The 20,313-nt window shown below is 37.8% G+C and overlaps 1 protein-coding gene across 2 annotated transcripts in view; it reads left to right on the plus strand.

Annotated features, from left to right (window-relative positions):
- The window catches only part of LOC127632731 (copine-5), a 179,940-nt gene that overhangs the window by 52,726 nt on the left and 106,901 nt on the right, over nt 1–20,313 (plus strand). Inside the window, exons 4-6 of one of the 2 annotated variants that reach the window (XM_052111475.1) lie at nt 749–852; nt 1,450–1,489; nt 2,327–2,403. In XM_052111475.1, coding sequence (XP_051967435.1) covers nt 749–852; nt 1,450–1,489; nt 2,327–2,403 — 221 coding nt within the window. Of the gene's footprint in view, nt 1–748; nt 853–1,449; nt 1,490–2,326; nt 2,404–15,300; nt 15,413–20,313 lie in introns of those variants that run through there. The other variant, XM_052111476.1, reaches the window with a different exon arrangement.

Genomic DNA, 20,313 nt, shown 5'->3' on the forward strand with positions numbered 1-20,313 from the left:
ACATTTTGTCGCAAATTAGCTAGTACCTGCTGAGTGATATTTGCAAACTAATAACCCATTCTGGCATAGTTTTTCGTAAAGCCTTTTTTAATTGTATATTTTTTATCTCTTTAATTTTGGTGTTCATTAATGTTTATTGTTAGAAAATGACACAATTACACAAATCAGGATTTTAAACTGTATTCAGGCATTTTAAACGTGTAGATTCAGGATCGCAAAACTTGAATAGAAAATAAAACAAATATATTTTATTTCGTTTGACCTCCTGAGGTAGACGATCAACATTTTCACCACCTTTTACGGATCATTTGTTGAAAAAAAGAAAGAAACAAAAAAGCTCAAATTAATTTCATGTCCTATTTTGTAACCTAACTGCCCCTTATTCTTGGAACACACTCTGTAATGGCAAACTCTTTTGTCTTTAAATGGTTTAGGTCAGGACACAAATCAAAGATTGTTGTTGTAGTGTTCTGTACTGCCATTTTGGCTAGGTCTCTCTCTATATTAAAAAAAAGTTTCTTCTCTCCAGGAACTAACCTGGAAGATAAATGTTAAATAAATATCAGATGGGATTTAGCTAGGAGGAGGATTTCTACATTGTTTTGCACCAATGTTTTCATCTCCCAATTTGTACTCCATTACTCTGATGTCATTCTGTTCTTTAAATCCAATCTGATTTTCTCCCTCTCCTCTTTCCTCCCTTTCTGACCCTATCTCTCCCACCACTATCCCCTAATCCATTCTCTAGTTTGGAAGAACGGAGGTGATTGACAACACGCTAAATCCAGACTTTGTCAGGAAGTACATCCTCGACTATTTCTTTGAGGAGAAGCAGAACCTGCGCTTTGATTTGTGAGTTATTTCTTCTGATCCCGCTCCTTGGGAGTGCCAGTGAGCGATTGAGTCTTTGTCTTTTGGAAAACACTCTCACCTTTTTCCTTTTCCTGTTGTCACCGTCATGACTGTACACCATTTGATGTAAACAACAGGAATGTTCTAAAATAGTTTGCCAGATCATGAAATAATCTGCTAAAAAAAAAAAAAAATCGCACTAATCATGATAACACACATACTGTTTATGTCTTGTGGCTGTACATTTCATACAGTGAGTATTTTAGCATTTACAAATTGACACCATTCAGCTCCATACTAAGTGTCATACCGTAAACTTGATTCTTGATTTTTTAAAGAAAAAGAGGGTCAAAATTATTTTCTGTGGTAATAAACATCATGCCACAAATGCTGTCAATTGAGGTTAACTTATTGAAGACAGAATATTCCTCTAATTGAGAGGCATATATTATATGTGTGTGTTTGAGCATGTTTTTGTGACCATTAATTTGTTTTTGTCTTTTATGGCTTATCTTTTAATTAGCCACCCATTTCAACAATTTGTTATAGCCACACAAAGAAAATAGGTTAAAATATTTGTATTTCCCTTTAATTCAGATATGATGTTGACTCTAAAAGTCCCGACCTTTCCAAACACGTAAGTAGTACTATAATGTGACCTTCATGTAACCTGAAAGAAAACATTTAAATGCAAATCAACATTTAAAAAAATAAAAGTATCCAAATATATTTTAAAAGTTTCAGGGCAGGGGAAGACATTTTTAAGTCATATTGAATTGTAACTTTCAGTTTATTGCACTGATTATTGTTAAATTGCCTTAGATATCATATATCAATTCATCTTTCTTTCAATTGGATCCACCAGTGAGGTAGATTTATTAGTCATGGATTGAGCTCATGTAGAATTACAGTATATACAACTTCTTTTGTTACAACTTTTTGAATCCACATTAAAAACCTAAAGGACTGTGTTTTTGGATAGTGACAATAACTATTGTTATATAAACATTTAGTACAATTACTCTCTGATGCCATGTGGAAGCAAAAAGCAAAACCATCCACAGAAGAAAATCAATATGACCATTTGATCCTAAAATTATTTGGATATTTTTATTTACAAATTCCCCATATTCCTATGTTTTTCATCACAACTCATTAGTGCATGCAGTGCATTCACGAGGGTGTCACTAATCAAACCTCTCCATGTCTCCCTTCCCTGGTTTGACCATTAACAAAAGCATCTGCTACAGTATGTCGTCTGTGTGGCATGTATTGTATTTGTGTCTTGTGCTTTCTGTTACATGCTGTGCTCTGTTGAACACATGGCTGCCCTTCTTCCCAGAAGCCTCTTGAACTTTACGTATGTCTTTGTCTTTCAATTCATTATTATAACAAGAGAGCGGAGCGGTGGGATTTGTGGAATGTGATAAGCTCTTACCACTTCTTGTGCTTGATCCTTACCTGCCCCATCTAGGACTTTCTTGGGCAGATGTTCTGCACACTGGGTGAGATTGTCGGGTCACCAGCCAGCCGACTGGAGAAACCACTTGGGTAAGTAGGATCTTAATCACAGGTGGAACAATAGAGCTGTGTTGGCTCATTTTCAGTGTCCAAAATGAACCTTTTTGCCAGACCTGCCAAAGGCGGGTGAATTTTGAATATTGCTTAGCGACAATTAAACTGTGTTTTGCATAATTGTTTTAAATATAAAATTGTTCCTATAATAGCTGAATTATAGAATTGTTATTCACTTGTTTATTTGAAACAATCAGCATAGGTCTATGTGTCATGTGCATCTAATGAGATTATCCAGTCTCTGTCTCTGTGAATCTGAAGCTGCATGAAGATATTGGCAACTGCACAACTCACATATTAATGCATCATGGAAATTAACTGGATATGAATGACTAATCCCAAAGGATAATTACTTAACTGTTGTCAAAAGGCAACAATGATCACATCTAATGTTTGCATAAGAAATCAATGTATCTGTCTTCAACTATACCAAAAGGATCACATTTAACTCAAAGGAACACTAATCTCACCCAGGGTACCTAAAAAATTAACCTCATAACATAAAACAACATAATTAATATTAAACTGATCTTGAAACATAACTGTAACCCCAATTACATTTAAATGTTAATGAATAACACACCCAAACATTCCCCAAAACATAGCAAGTCCCATAGCATAAACAACAACAGATATGTGGCGTGGCGTGGGGGGTGGTCATGTGTAGGTCTGCGGGAGAGGGAAAGAGGTAAGGCTCATCACCTGGGTCGTAGACCGACACATGGCCACGCCCCCCATGCAACAACATGTTACAGTATATTCCTTGAAATGACTATCATTTGATGTAGTTTTAGGATATGATATTCATTTAAAAAGGTAAACATGCCATTTTACTCATTACACTAAGAAACGTGAAGAAAAGAAAAATGTAGATATCTAATCTGTCAATCTATCTTCTGATCTACAGTGCCCTGAACCAGGAAGTGAATGAGGGCACACTGGCTAGCTGTCACTGCCATTCTATGTTGTTCTAAATGTGTGTAGTAGAACCATAAAGAGATGTTTCGTTATACAAAAGTCTAGATATTTATTCAAGTAGTTATATCTTACATTATATTACTTGCAAGACGTATCTACAATGGGAACAGGCCGCGCCAGCCACGACCTTTGCTCTCTTTTTTTCCCACAAAGTGAAAAAAAATTTCAGTACATCGTGCCCGAAGGGGAGGTTAACCTGTGGCGAATATGTCACATGAGCTTACTAGCCACATGTGGAAGAAGCCCTGTGGTAGGTTCTACCCGGAGGGGAGGAAATCTACAGCACGGTGACTGGAGGCAGGGGGGAGCCTGCCGAAGGGAGACATGGATTTGCCCTGGAAAATACGTCACAAGGTGTTACCACAGGTAACCAGCACATGTGGAGCACCTACCCCAGTGCAGGGCATACTAGCACACATACTGGGCCCGGCTTTGAATTCCTCCGCCGAATTCACCAGCCGTGGGGAAAAAGCACACGTGCACAAGTGGTACACCCGGCCAGCTGCCCGCACACTTACCTGCTCATACCTGTCAACACACGAGATGAAACTGGCTAAACCTGGAGATTATAACCTCTCGCATAAGTATTGGGTGTTGCCCAGCTCGCTGCTCTACAGATGTCTACTAGAGAGGTACCGTTGGCTAGTGCAACGTCGAGTTGGTGACAGATAGGGAACACAGGACATATTGTGAAACTTTTTTGTATGCAGACACAAACAATACTGTCAGATGATTTAATAGACACATAAAAAAGAGGGAACCATACACAAGAACATACAGTGTTACAAAAGTATCTGAAACCAAAGACAGCTGCCTCAAAAAATTTAGCTAGCTAAGCTACCACCTACTCAACAGAAAAATTTGATAAACTAAGCTAAAAGCTACACCAGAAAAAGTAGCAAGTTACACAACAAGCTACACATCAAAAGTAGCTTGCTACATTTAAGCTACTTTTTTAACCGCAGATGCACAGATCATACTGTCATAGACAAAGCACCTAAAAGACGTATTCACATGACGTTTAGTAAAGCCATGGTACAGTATATTACAGTTTAGTGCAATACAGTATAAAAGTATACAGTAGGTGCAATACGTTTTCAATATGAAAAAGCACTATTTTTAAATTTTATTTTGTATATTTATACCATTACCTCTACAGACCCATACCCATTTAAACGTAATTTCATTTGCACATTTCTGTATAAAACCTCTGCGTTCATACAGTATACTATTCATCTTATCCTGTAATTCTGTGTCAAGATGTTTTATTTCTGTATGAGAGAGAGAGCACATCTGGGCAATAGCAGTGTGATTACAAGATGGTAAAACGATATGTCCAGCGGGTCAGTGTAAAGTGCTGGGTTAAGGAGGATGCAGTAGACCACTGCAATCTTGCATACCTTGCTGGGACTGTACAGCATCATTCCACAACTGTGATCCAGTCACCTGTGTCAGTTCTTTAAAATGTCACTCTTTAAAATACACTCGACTATGCCACCCAGTTGGATATATGCCCTGTTATAATGCTCTTCTCAATCATTTGATCATTATTATGATGAATTACTACTGCCATGATCAAAAGCAAATGTACAAAAACATATATATTTTTTAAAATTCTGTTTACCCTCTGCTTTCAGTGGATCGTGATAGCTCAATATTAATTGTGCCAGGCACAAGGGGTCCAACTGTGAATTCGCCATTTCCACGAATTCTGTGTTGTTTACTCGCCAAAGCCAATTTTTACTTGCATTTGATGCTTGGAACATTGGCTCTTGGTTTGGCTTGGTTCTCTTGGCTGTTTTATTGTTGGCAAGGGACATGTTAGCATAAGCATTCATCTGTGGCCTGTTTTTGTTTTTTGTTTCCTAAAAAGCATTGTTAGTCTTTTTGTTTACCCATTATTGGCCCTGGTAATGGCTGTCCATCCAGATGGAGTCTGATGATGGAGCACAATATTTTGGGCTGAGAACCTCTTTAATTAGAGAGGCCCCGTGATATGGATATCAACAGATTTCAGGGCTTAACTGATGATTAGGGATGGGCATTTTGGTCATATTGACAGCTCGAGTACTCTAGAGAAAAAAGGTATCTCTGGTATTAATTTCATGCAAACTTTACTTCCACTGTTAACACATCGATTAATATTTGTAAACTTAACACATCCCTGCTATTAATGTCACATTCTGACTCATTCAGGCTATGCAGCTAGCCTACATGTTTTTATTTAAAAAGATGAGCCTCCATGCTCAGGTGAAATCCGAGCCGAATCCGTCTATTCACAACTAGACCTGCGGTGGAAAAAACGTGTTCCACTGGTACAGAGGTTGCAGGAATGGACAAATACCACTGAGCAAGGACACTCAGCTTTCTGTACCTTTTCTCATTTACCTGCCACCACAGTAACAGATCCTGGCTTAGGGTGATGCATGGCTCACTGAGGTAGCTCTTGATTTCGTTGTGCTGCAAACAGACATCACTGGTGCTATAATCCTCTCCCAACAGAATGTGTAGAGCTGTTGCTGCCCCAGATTGAAAGTCTCCATGTTCAACGTCGCCATGATAGGCAGCACCTACGCTGTCTGGAACGGTGTCACAAAGCTGTTGCAGTTTCTTCTTTACTCTCTGTTGAAGCTCTGGCTCAAGAATCTTGAGATGTTTGTACCTTGGGTTTAAGGCTATTTGTGAATGGATACACCATTGAAATGCCCACATGTGTCTCAGTACACATTGCAGATGTGGCACACTTCAAAGACTGGAGCACTGGTGTCAAATCTTCAATAGTTTGCCAGTGCTCATCTGTCAGCTCTAGTGTCCTTGCATCTGACAGTTTCGTGACATTACGATCTGAGAGAATAGCTGACACAGCCCACCCCACCTGTTCGAGGAGGTGTTCAAACACGTCACAGACCGAAATCCAGGGTGTACGACAACACTGAATCAGTTTGTGTTTGGGTAGGTTTTGTTGTTTTTGTTTTTGCTTGAACGACGTTGTGGCTACTGTGCTGTGGTGAAAATGTGCAACCAATTGGCTGCTTGCAGCTAACACACGGCTCAAACTAGCAACTTTGAGGCCCTCATTAATTGCAAGCTGAAGTGTGTGGGCAAAGCAAGGCACTGATTCCCAAAGACCTCAATTCACCAGAACCATACTACTTGTGTTATCATGAACACATGCTAACTCTTTCTCAGACATCGACAGCCACTTTTCTGTTGCACCCTTTAGATAGTTAGCTATGTTCACAGCTGTGTGTCTTTCATCGAAACTGTGTGTTTCTAATACTGCACTGTGAATTTTCCATTCACTGATGTAGTGGCATGTTAGTGTTATATTGGAGTTAGTAGTTATTGAGGTCCACGAGTCAGTAGTGATAGCAATCCATTCTAGCTTCGATCGGATGTCTTTAAGTAAAGAAGCACTCCTTTCGTATAGAGTGTCTATTCTTGCTGTGATTGTCTTGCGAGAAGGCATGTCATATTGGTTCTCAATGTAATTCATTAATTCTCTAAATCCATCCCCTTCAACAAAACTTAGAGGCAGTAAATCTTTGGCTAAGATTTTGACTATTAGCTGTGTTGTTCTTTCAACTCTGCTAGCATCGCATGTACGTCTGACTGTTTTTCGTGTCTGGCTAGCATCTTCGTTTTCGTTCGACATTTTGTGTTTAAATGCGAGGTGATGCTGCATTGTACTTGTGGTAAAGTTGTATGACAGCTTTGTGCTGCATAACTTGCACTGCACTGTGTTTTGTAAAATGTTTGATGAAGTGTATCCTCACATCACTGTGTGTTTTCGAAGCCATAGTAGGCTCCTGCTTGACCACAGTAACAGTTTCTGAAAAAGCTGTTCAGTCTCAGTGGACCGTAAGTTCCCGCCCCCAATGCCATTGTAAGCAATCACAAAATGTTTAAGGATTTTTCTTTTTTAAACGAAGATATGGATGCATTTCTGGAAGGATTTATGTTGTGTTGTTTGGTATAGGACTTGAATCGGTGTAAAGTTTATTTCATGAAGTTGCAAGATTATATATTCTATAAACATTAATTTACGCATTTATTGTGTTTTCATGATTGATCATTGTTTTCACTTGCGAGTACTCTATGGTCAACTACTTGTGCCCATCCCTACTGCTGATTGTCATTAGCTATACCCGTGTGATTTTGGTAAACTTGTCTGAGTTTAAATAAGAGTTTCAAGCCCTCTCTTATATAAGGTTATTTAAGGTCTGCCCCACATTGAGCTGCCAGGTATCCCGTGAGTATTGCAATTAGTGTACTTTAACTTACTTTGCATGAGCTCCATCTGCAAATGGCAGGAAGCTTACTTTAAGTATTAGACCACCCTCCCCCATAATGAGGTCTATTAGGTGGTGCAATATATGTAAATGTCACCGTGTAATTACATGGAGAGGCAGCAAGAGTGAAGGTGTGAGAGGTTTTTAGTGTCCGTTTCAACCTTCCTGGACCCAGCCAATCCCAGAACTCTTACCACACATATGTCTGAGTCTCAAGGGGAGAGCTCAAGGCCGGCCGACAATCTGTTTTCAATGGTTTAATAAGCTCTCCTACACCATTTATACAGCCTCGTTTAGAAGAGCCAACCTTCTGTCCTCAAGACTCTTGCCATGTTCACATTTCTACAGTACCTCTCTCTTTGTCTCTCCATTTGTCTGTGTTTTATATGTGTTGTTGCTTAGGCAAGCATCACTATTACTGTTGCTTTTACTTACAGTAGGTTTAAAGATTTGAACAAGCTCCTAACCCAAAGTACTAATCTTCAATATGAAACTAATGCCTCTTGCCCATACATGCATATATCATTCCTTGAATCATGCAGAGTAGAGGTATGCTTTCAATTTTCTATGCAATCAGATGTAGGATTTTTGCCTTGCAGATGAGAAAACAAGCAAAATAATTAAATATACTTACATTGTAGGAAGAACCTGGGCCATTTCTAGAGAACAGACTTAGTCAGGAACTAACAACCTAGCAACAGCCCAGTGATGTCTTAGCAACAACCTGTAACACCCTAGCATCTGCATAGCAATTCTCTAAAAACACACAGAACACATTAGCAACCTCATAATAATGGCTGGGCAACCACTCACAACACAATAGCATTTTGGTGGTGAGTATGGCCAAAGATTTTATAGCAAGTCAGTCCACTGTCGGACATCTTTGGAACGCTCTGAGGAGGCTATTTCCAGTCATGCCAGTGCAGCTTCTATCTACTGTACTTGAACGGAAGAACACAGAAATCTCAAAAACGGTTGGCCAAAATTACGATCAAAGAGCATATTATAAGTCAACAGTACAATCTGACAAAACTAGTATCATAAGTGGTGGTGCTTTACCTCATATTACACAAAAAAAGCTAAATGTTCTCGGCTTGTATAGGTGAGGCGCATGCGTGTTCTCAAGTTGATTGACAGGCGATGTCTGTATCTAAAAGGTCATTGGCTCTTTTACCTGTAAGTCGAGACTTAATTTCTACATACATTGACCGTTAGAGCTTCTTGGTTGGGCATTCCAATTTCTCCCATTCATTTTAATAGAAGTGGCCCATCTCTGCTAAATAGTCTCTGGTATGGCCCAGGCATATGTAGAAAACCTAGTTTTGTAGTACTACATAGCCTACTGCTTATTTTACTACATTGATTGATCAACTGTTTGCACATTTTGTTGTAGAGAAATGTTTCCTACTAAAGCCAAAAAACAGCTCTTGTCACTTCTCCTGGCCTTGAATTCTGTGTAGTTCCTTGTGGGCAACTGTTCTTTGGGTTAATTTTTATTTTTCAAAACCACCTCAATGCAGTTCACCAAACAAGCAAACAAAAGCTTCTTTTTGAATTTCCTCCTCAATTTTTTACTCCCTGTCCTCCTATGCTTTTAATTGTTTTGCCTTTAATCTTCAGGAAATTGGACCTCTCATTAATTATGAGGTGCAGGCCAGGTTTGATGATGAAAGGGGACCTGTAAGAAGAAAGGGTGGACACACAGAGCATATTCAGTGCAAAAAATGCTAGAGATCAAGTGTGGCTGTGTATGTGCTAGTCTGACAGATGAATAACGAGCTAGAGTAAAGGTAACAAGCAATAACTGCGAGGCAATTCTGAGCAAGCACCGGGGAGATCACATAAAGTGACTGGATTCATTTGAAGATATACAGAATCATACTTGTTTTGTCAGCTTTTGATTTTTTTAGCTGAATAGGTAATAACTGGAGTGTTTTCAAGATTCCCTGTAATATCTGTAATATTAAGCCACTGGACTTTTTATATTTGGAAGTAAACAGACTTTTATAATTCATCAGATCTTTTGTAAATATTTTTGAAAGAGCCCTTTAGAGCAATGTAAATTTGGTTAACATACAACCTCCTCTGATCAATTCGGGAACTGGTTGTCTATTTCAGCTACATTCATTGAGACTGATTATTGATTAATAGTAAGATGTATGTGAACTGACCTCTCTTAGATAGAAACTTCCACTTGTATTAACAAAGATTTTCCTCTATAGATAATTCAAAATGTGTTAATGCACTATGATGCATTCTAATATGAGAAAGATTAAGGACTATTGCGATAAAGAAGACATCGTGACGTACCCAATTAGATGAAGATCCAAAGATGGCAGTCAAATGATCTTATGCCGTTTAAAAAAATGGATCAGTTATAAAATTGAACACTGCTAGAAAAAGAAAAATGATATTGTGGCTGAAAATGGAATTCATTCATGTACCAGAGATAATGCAACATAAAATGAGGACAAGGCTTGAGTTGGATTTGTAGCTTCTATATGACTATGTATGACCTGTAATTAGTCACATATTCAAAATACACACTAATTGAAATTCAAAGCCAGTGTTGCTGGCTGAGTAATAGGATGCAGCTAAATGACAGCAATTAGCATCTCTTAACTTGAATTTTTCTTAGTTTCAACTCAAACCTATTACATATACAAAGTTTAAATTAGTGCACTGGCATGGGACAACAGTGTTCATGACTTACAACTTTTTGTTGAAAGTGTTGAATACAAAGCTAATTTAATAGATTTTTATCACTCCTGTGACTCATGTTCTTCTTGGCAGTTATTTGAATGTAACTCATTATTTGCTATTGGCTTGCAAATTCCCTTTGCACCTTTTCTTATGAATAAAGATGATTTGAGATATGAGAATTTGAAACTGCCAGCTTTTTGACATAAGACCTTTTTGTATTCAGCTTTATGTTTAAATTATGCACCAGAATTCCAAACTGTGCAAATGTTCCATATGTCCAGTTTTATAATTTATTTAAATTAAAGATGACATTATAAAGCTACATTCCATCTGTGGTTCTGGTGAACTGTGGTCTAAAATGATTTTGATTTGTTCCCTTTAAAAAATTAAACAAAAACAGCAACAGTATATACACTTTTAATGGAAGCATGTGCTTTCATGTGATTTCTTTAGCTAAAATTAGTCTGTGCTTACCGAAATGCGAAACACTGCCACTAGTGGCCAAAGCCAGCATATGGGTGTGTTCCATTTTGTGGGTGTAATGTCCATGGAGGGGCACCAAAAGCAAGTATAGAAGTGAGTTTTTTTTTCCAGCTGTACTGGCTGTAATACAGTAAAGAGGAATGCATATTTGTGTATGTAAACTGTACCCCCAACCCAATCCCCAAACATAAACCTAACCATCAGTGCAGTTTAAGTGTAATATTAAAGGGCAAAATGCAACCTCAGGATCGTATTTGTCATTGATTGTGCAAACACTAGTCTTGGGATCAATGCCTTTTTCAGGCATTGATGATCAGAAAATTTCCCCAATGATTATCTATCTATCGCCATTTTTTCAGATACTGTGTAAATCACTCATTGCTACACCGAATCCTAACATCACCTACTAAGGCTTATCAGTACTTATTAGTAGCTTGTGAGGTCCAGGGGTTGGTAGTAAGAGAGATACCCTTGGCCTTCTCAAGATGCTTATGTCTTTGTCTCTTCATACATATTTCTCAACACAACATTAGTAATGAGTGAGTGGCCGGGTAACTCCATTTTTATTTCCTCTAACATGTTTAAAAAAAGAGACTCTCCACCATGTTAAGTGGCTGTATATCTCTAACTATAAATGTAGCTACACAGTTTGTTAGCTTCTTGGCCTGTGGCGAATGAATTGATAAATTTTTCCTAGGGTTCAAAGCTTACGCAATTGTTGGTTGTACCGGTTTACTGCCTTTCGCTGCACATCCCTGTCATTCTCCATGATTTCTGTTCATATGGGATATTAGATTGGTTGGGTTCCCGAAGTATGGCAATTCTGCCTATCCAAAATGACGCCAAACATCCTATCTTTTCCCACAACTCTCCCAACTCCCAATTATTTATCTGCCATAACATTACACACAACAAAACAACATGTAAAACACCAGCTGCACAAATGTAGATGTGATAGAGGTGAAAATAACTACATTTAATGGAAGGCCAACTGACAGAGAATTGGAAAACACCCAAATTGGCTTCTAATTTAAATGTCTGCTAATGTTAATATATCAATGCCTCAAAATATATCAAGAAATTAAAGTGCAGATCAATAATCGATATTCACAATTCTATCACACGATAATAATTGACATTTAGTATGATAGAATTGCTTACTAATCTTGTCTGTGCAAGATTGCACATGTCATGCCTTGTAAACCTGGTAGAGTTACTTTCAATTACTTTCACATGATACTCTCACAAGGATACTGTACTAGTGAGGGACAACATGATCACGCAGGAAGTTGGCATGTTGCTTCAGTACCCTGACCTCTGCCCCATTATCCAGTCACTGACAAGTACCATCTCCCATCAGACAAATTTGCATCAGTTCAAGTGCGTTTACATTCTGTTTTGTCACGACTGATGCATTGACGGGGGTTCTTGTTCCTCGCTGAAACCAGGAAGTAATCTTTTTTGCATAATCATTGTCGAGCGTGATTTGGAGGTTCCATTTCCCCTCTAAAACCATCCACTGATGGTTAGATTTAAGGTTGGGGTTTGGGGTTAGAGTTAATAAAATATGCATTCCTCTTCACTGTATCACAGCAGTCACCAATCAGCGGACATTGGTCCAGGTCCTCTGTGAGATATCGTAACAACGGTTGCCCCACCTCACCACACTTTGGAGTCCAAACATGCTTCATTTATACCCTTTCCCACTCTATGTGCATTGCCTCTCTCTTCACCGTCCTGCATGTGAGCAGACATGAGGTGCCACGCAGAGCTGCAGACGCAGTTATTTCAATGACAGTAGACTGTAGGGAAGAAATACAGTGAGCAGCAATAGATGGATACCGACACCTTTCGCTAAAACACACTGCAGAAAATGAGAATAAAGCAAAGTGAATCCAAATTCATGTGTCTGATACGGCTCCGACAGTTCAGCTGAACCAGATTTGTGACATGACATTGAGCTTCCGTAGCATCTTTTAGATGTTTTTTTCCTGTCTAAAATTAGCTTAATTAATCAACATGTTTCAAGCCTTTCATAATAAACAAACATTTCATTTTGTGAAAATGTATTAAAAATGTCATAATATCTAGCATGTATGGCAAGGAAAAGCAAATTCAACTTTGAAACTACTAGTAAGTAGTATAGATGAGTTCTTATGAGAATGTTTCCACCACCAGTGTTCAGCATCCCCCTTGATGATGCGATGGCAGACATAATGCTCCAGTACTCTCATTACACACCAGCTGTTGGAGAGGAGAGAGTAGAGTGATACAGACAATTAATGGAGGGGGATTTTTTGGAGGTCATGATTGATAAGGGCCAATGGGGGGGACTTTGTGAAGGACACCGGAGTTACACCCCTCCTCTTTACAAGAAGTGTCCTGGGTTTTTTTTTAATGACCAGAAAGAGCCAGGACCTCGGTTTTATGTCTCATCTGAAAAACAGTTCATTTATAAAAATTAAAAAAGTTTATTGTAGGTAGATTCTCACTTTTAGGAAATTTGGACCTTTGCTGGGGAGAAAATGGGGAGTCCAGACCTTAGACGTGTCCTTATGTTCAAAAACACTTCCCGCTTTGGCCACAGGGGCCAGAGCTTTAACATTCAGTAAGCACAGATCAATAAAATTCAACATCATTTTTTTAATTATTATTTACTGTGAGATCAGTCTGTAAGAGATGTGACTTAACTAGCCATAATTCGCTGTTTATATGCTGCAAACTCCACCCTCAGGAATTACAATTTTTTTTAATAATATTTTTACTTAGCAATTCATGTAAGTGCTTCAGCAAAAATACAGATTTCATATTCTTTTAAACTCTTTATGACTCTTTAGTGTAAGGCTTCCATTGTAAGTGCATTAATGAAAATCCACTTTCCCATCATTTCCTGCAAACTGAGGCAGGATTGCCTTTTTTTATAAAGAAGTCTGATAGCCCATTTGAGGGGTAAAAAACCCTACATAGGAATAATTTTATTTGTGTTTTCTGTGGAAAATGCATAATTTCTATAAATAAAAAAAAGTGTATGACCGTTTCTTATGATTATCAGACATTAATGTCTTCTTCCTGTGAATTTTAAGTCCATCATAAAGCAGAATTGCTCTGCAGTTTTAGCAGCCATTTTTAAGATATATTTGTTAGGAACAAACTGAGCCAAAACAATCCATATGCCCTGTGAGAGACCTTTATCTGAAATTAGCCATCTGATTTGGGTTTCATGAGGGAAATGTAATATTCGCATGAGCCTTCTTCATTTCTGCTGTGCATTTTCCAAGCAGCTTAAATGAAAGCAAAGGAACAGATGATTTTGGATGAGTTTTGTTTTTCAAGTGCCTCTCTGTCTGGTTAATGCATAAGATATGCGTAAGAGTTATCTTATTTCCAATGCTATCATTTAGAAAGTCAGTGTTTAAAGGAATTGTTCACTCAAAACACAATTTTTATTGTGTTTTCTTGAACACACAAAAAATACATATTTGTGGATTTTTTATGCAGCTCTTGCCATGCATCAACAGTTCATGGTGACCACAGGTGTAACATAACGTTATGTTATTATTCACTGATAATCTTGCCCTCCCCTAAATCTTGATGCTAGCCCATGATTGTGTCGAGAATAAAAAAATAAATCAACATTGACGATGCAAGCTTTGGTGGAGGTGAAGTTTAACAATGAATAACTACTTAAATGTTGTTCTATTTTCAGACACAAATTGACCGAATGACTTCAGAAGACCTCTAGTGTAGTGCACAAGCCACATGGTCTATTTAAATAGTATTCTTTTTATAGCATGACAGCCTCCGTCACTGTGAACTGTCATTGTATGGCAAAAGTTACATAACGGTTGTTAAAACTATAAATAAATATATAACAACATACAGGTGTGGAATGAAATTAGGGCGAGTAAGTAATTAAATAATTTTCATTTTTGGGTGAACTATTTCTTTTAGCATCAAGACCATATCTTTCTCTTATGATCAAAATCATGAAGCAAAACATGCTCCTCATGTGCATGCCTTTTAGGAGCATACACCGTCAAATGCAGTGTATTTGTTCCAGATTATGATTGATGAACTCTGTATGTAATGTGTGAGATTTTACATATGTTTTTTGAAAGTTTGAGACTTTCCTCTCTGCATCACAAGAGACATCACAAACACTGTCACAAGTGATACACCTCATTGTTGGTATAGCAACCAGCTATATTAGAACCTCACCTAGATAGTGGCGGCTCCTTTGAGGATTGTTATTGTGTATCTGCAATATGCAGATGTGTATTAAAGCAACTGCATAATAAGTAACCTTCACTGGCTTTCCAACAAGCTCTTTTCAGCTTGGCGTTTGAGTTTGATAAGGAGAATATTTTTAGCTCCAGGAAAGAGATGGCATTTTGTTTGCACCTCGTTTCTATTGCTCCTGGTTTCTACACTGAGAAGTCCAGGATGTGCTTTATATTACATTTTGAATCCACCTATCACAACTGTCAAAAAGCGGAAAGACGTTAAAGCTTTAAAGCTGCAAATATAAGGTAAGCTTGGAAAATATTAAGATTGTGCAATTTTGCATTCTGTGAACTAACAGAGCCTTACTCATTTGATCTCATATGAAAAAAATAAATAAATCACAAACGAGATCTCTTTAATATCTCCATTGTTTCTTCTACAATGCATTGGGATTAAATGGAGGAAAAATTGAGACTTGTGTTTAAAACCCTAGTAATCATGTCACTTCGAGTATTTCAGAAGAGATCTCAACAATGTCTCAAACTGTGCTCACATACCAAAGTTTGCAATCAGAAGTCAGAGATTTTAATATGAACTCATAATTTCTCATCAGACTCTTTAAAGACGAATATGGCACTTTTCCACTGCAAGTTACGTTTCGACTCGTCTCAACTCTACTTGCTTTACTTTTTTGAGCTTGCATTTCCATTGCAGTTTAGTGCCACCTCAACGTGGGTAGGATTATAGGCTGGTCGTCATAGTTGCGCTGCCTCTACTGCCATGACATCATCTTAAACATGACACAAAGTGACCAAAACAATAACACTAACGCTTGCTGTTAGCTACTAGCTCATTGTGCTGCATAAAGCAGTTGTTGCATGGTGATTTTACACAAGTGTAACAGTTAAATTGGCCTGGTTGTTTTAGAAGCAAGCTTTCCAGTAGTTGGTCAAATAAATAAAGTGAAGCTTGTATAGAGTTAACATAACAAAACATACCATCCTCCATCGTGGAACAATGCCAGTCTAGGGCACTCTTCCTCCCATTGCTCGCCGGTTTAGATCATGTCCACTTTCCTTGATGGTTCTGTAGTCACTTTTACATTTTTTTTTTTACTTTTCCCTACACTGTTGGTAGGTCTGATGGTAACCATATGCGGCTAACTTCCTGAGAGACTTTATCGTTTTGCTCATCGCTACCGAGTGGACAGTCTGCACCTTGTTTATTGACCACGGTGTGGTTTTCCGCACAGCCATTTATTTTTTTCACAAATCGAAAGTCGCGTAAACAAATGATACTGCTATCGCTGTTGCTAACTTTAAAACTAGCGGGTTGATGTTGCATGTCGGAAATCCAGTGACACTGGAAGTGACGATTCGCTCTGACCAATCAGTGATCTGCAGGCTTTTTAGTATCGGCTCAGCTCGCTTGGAACCTCGACGAGGTGGTACTAAAAAAAGTATCAGGTACCAGGTACTATCCACAGTGGAAAAACCCCCAAAAAGCGAGCAGAGTCGAGTTGTAGCGTGCAGTGGAAAAGCCCCAATAGTCTTTGCATTTGGATTGACTCTGTACTCTTTCTGGATGTCAACAATTGTTTCATTTGTTTACCCTTAGAAAACAAATGGAGAATTTTTTAAGAATCTAACACAGCTTTATTAATTTATATTATTATTCACTGAAAATCTTCCCATACATGGTTATACAAAAAACACAGGTTTGTAAGTAAATTGAAAAAAATTTAAGAATTGTGGGAGGAACTATTTCTCCTGAGTCAAGTCTCCTGAGCTATAACAGAGAATCTAGCTATAAATAATTATAACATTATAATTATTTCCGTTCATGCTTTCATCCGGTGTTGAATGTGACAGTTATTTTTCTATATAAAAGCCTCCGAACTTTGTAGGGGAGATTGAAACGACAGCAGAAATGGCGGGGGGTTCCTGCACACCTGCAGAAGTAAAGATGACCCCCTAATGATAATAGGCGTCCCTCCTGCTGGCCTTTGGCTATAAACAGCTGAGACATGATCATGTGACCTACCTGAGCGTTTCTTGATGAAGACTTCATGTACTACCCCCACAATCCATTCCTCTCTGGGCTTCTCTTGTTCCTTCTCTCTTCACATTATTATCTACTTACATGGCCTCCAAAAGTCTCTAACCACATTGAAAATCTGGGGTTTAAAACCATTGAGGGGCACATACCAAACTGAAATTCTTGTTTATTTTCAATGTATTTTTCACTCAAATTGTTTAGTTAATAATACAATTTGTAAATTATACATTTTAAGTGTGAGACTTTTGGAACCCACTGTAGCAACTGAGTTACCTCCAGTTAACATTTACCCATCCGCACTCACAGGAGTGCTTGGGGAGCGAGTTGTGAGCTTTACTCTGTAGTGTGATGAAAGATATGATTTCCATCACTCACGGCTCCTTGATTGTCCAACTGTAAGGGTAAGATGACAGGACCAATATGCAAGAGAGAGAGAGAGAGAGAGAGAGAGAGAGAGTGAGAGTGAGACAGAGTGGTAGACCGTAATGGTAGTTCTTGTAAAGGAAGAAGAGTAATGACTAGTTCTTTAGAGCCACCTTTTCTTCCTTTAACATATTCATCTTTTTATTCTCTTTCTTTTTCAGCTCTCTCCCTCTCCTAATAAGTACCTTTGTGATGAATGGTTGCTTGTGGGGCCATTCATGTGCATGGCACAGAGGGTCAATGAGTTTGTTTGTACTGTAAAGCAGATTTTGGTCAATACTTTTGTTTTATCTGCCTGCAAGGTGCTGTGGATGTTGTTGTTGGTGTTTCTGTCCATTGATTGATGCAGCTGGTGCCTCTTAAAATGCAATGAGGTTGAATTACCAAGCTATATCAGGAGTGAGTGAAATTTGAGGGTCTATATTGCGGGTGTATTCGTAAATCTGTTTAAAAAAATATTTATTTTAGCAATTCAATTTGGTGATGCTAGTGTAATAGAAATTCCACACTTCAGCAGTAAACTCCTGAGACCCGCACACGACTGCTGTGTGCAGTTTTAATTTCCCTTTTTGATTTGTAACTAGTAGCACCTAGTAAACACAACAAATTTTGAAGAGCAAATAGTTTCCCTAAAAATCAGTCCCTCCAGGATTTTGTGATCTTGCAATTGCAAGAATTCTCATAAGTTGAGGTATCTTGCAATTTACACACATACATCACAGCTAGCGTTTAATCTTCGCCCTGAGTTCTGAGAATGAGATACAAAAACAGAGTTTATACAAATAATCCCTAAAATTTACTTAAAATTCCCATTAGTTCTGTTGTAAAATGTGATTAGAATTTGAAGTGCTTTATGCAGTAGACTACGAGATTGAAAATGGCAATGTAAGCTAAAAACGTATATGCTGAAAATAAATGTTCATAAATGTTTTTTACTGATATAAAAAGGTCACATATATGCAACGTATATTTAAAAATATGAAAAAATTGCCATTTTCATATATGTAGCATATTTTTTGAAACACTTGTGGAATTTAAATTTGTAGATAAATAATAAAATATATATGAACTCTAATTGTATTTGTTTGTATATTGCTATATATCAGATTTCAATATCAGACAATGTAATAATTGCAACAGGCCTAATTAATGAATCCTCTTTTATGTTTTTAGTTTACAGATTTATTCCACATCTATTTTAAACTTAGATACGTTTTCTTGAATTGTCGGAGGCAATGTTAAACAAAAAATAAAAACGATTTGACTTGATTTGACTTTTATCGAACAAAGTTTTGTCTAGTTTGGCATCAAAATCTCAGTGTTCTCTTTTTGCACTGTCAAACAGACAAGTTCATCCAATCACTGCCATCCATTTTAATTTCGAAATTAAATCCAAGTACTGATTACCATTGTCGCATGTCTTCCAACCATGTTGAATGGTCCAAACATCATCTGCAGACTGAAGCTGAACTTTTGACCAGAAGTTTGGAGTGAATGCACTTGGCTGCATAAGAAAACTATAGGATGCTCCCTTGCTCCCATGCACCCTAAGTGGATAACTTAACCTACAGTGTGTTGTCTGATTGCACTGATCTCAGAACAATTTTACAGGCACCTTATTTTCATCATAGCTCTGTATACAGCTTCTGAAAGCAACATTTTCAAGGTAAAATAAACAAGGTAAATTAGTCCTATAGTCCTCGTCGGAGATCATTGTGTTTAACAATGTGCTGTTTTGTGATAAATCGCTGAAATGTTTTAAATTGTATATTGGATGAAGCTAGAGATTTTACTCTTTTGACAAAAACAGGTTTCAGTGCAAAATCTTTTTTAAACAAATAATAATTATTTATTTTTTTAAACCAAATGTAATGTCTTTGGTGTTTCTCCCAAAGACAAAATCCACAGAGATCGGGTCCATGTTGTTTTGTCACATAACTCCATGCATCAAAGTAACATTTTAAAATTTTAATGACAGCACAGTACTGAGAATATGTACTGAGATCAGTACATAAAGCATTTGGTGGACACAACAAAATGTACACGCATGACAATGAGTTCGAATTCCGCTAATCCAATCAGATTCTGGAGTCTGAAATATCTGTTTTATTATATGTGGTTTCCAGGGTGTTCTGGGTAGTTTCTAGGTGGTTGCTAACTAGCACAAGTCTAAAGATCACACTCTTAAGTCTCAATGGTATTCTGGTCCCTATGGGATTTTACCTACCTTGAAGTGCAGCTTGATTCTAATAGTTTGTTAACAACAGCTCACAGCAAAAGGCTTTTTTGATTGTCATTTCCTTTTGCCTAAATGGCCACCAAGTTCCTATACTTCAACAAAATTATTAACTAAGGGTCTGTTCCAAAACTCAGTGAGCTACCTCGCTCTCTCCAGGCAGTTGCCTACTATGGCAGCATCTAAACTGATTTATTTTTTGGAATGCACACTGGAGACATGATTAGCAACTGATTTCAATACAGGTGACACGAGAGGAATGATTTTATGACTTTAAAGACTTTAATGAGCATAAATATACATACAGTAGCACACACACATTTTGGGTAAAATAGTTAGTTTACAGTGCATTCTGGGACGGCATACCTGGGGAAGGATACATACAATATTACCTTAGAATTTGGCCAAAATGAGAATGATCTTAGGAGGCAGCTTAATTAAGATGCCCTCCTTTTGGAACAGGCTTCACATCAGGAGAGTGCCTATGAT

Source organism: Xyrauchen texanus, chromosome 39 (assembly GCF_025860055.1).
Source record: "Xyrauchen texanus isolate HMW12.3.18 chromosome 39, RBS_HiC_50CHRs, whole genome shotgun sequence".
Lineage (NCBI taxonomy): Eukaryota > Metazoa > Chordata > Actinopteri > Cypriniformes > Catostomidae > Xyrauchen > Xyrauchen texanus.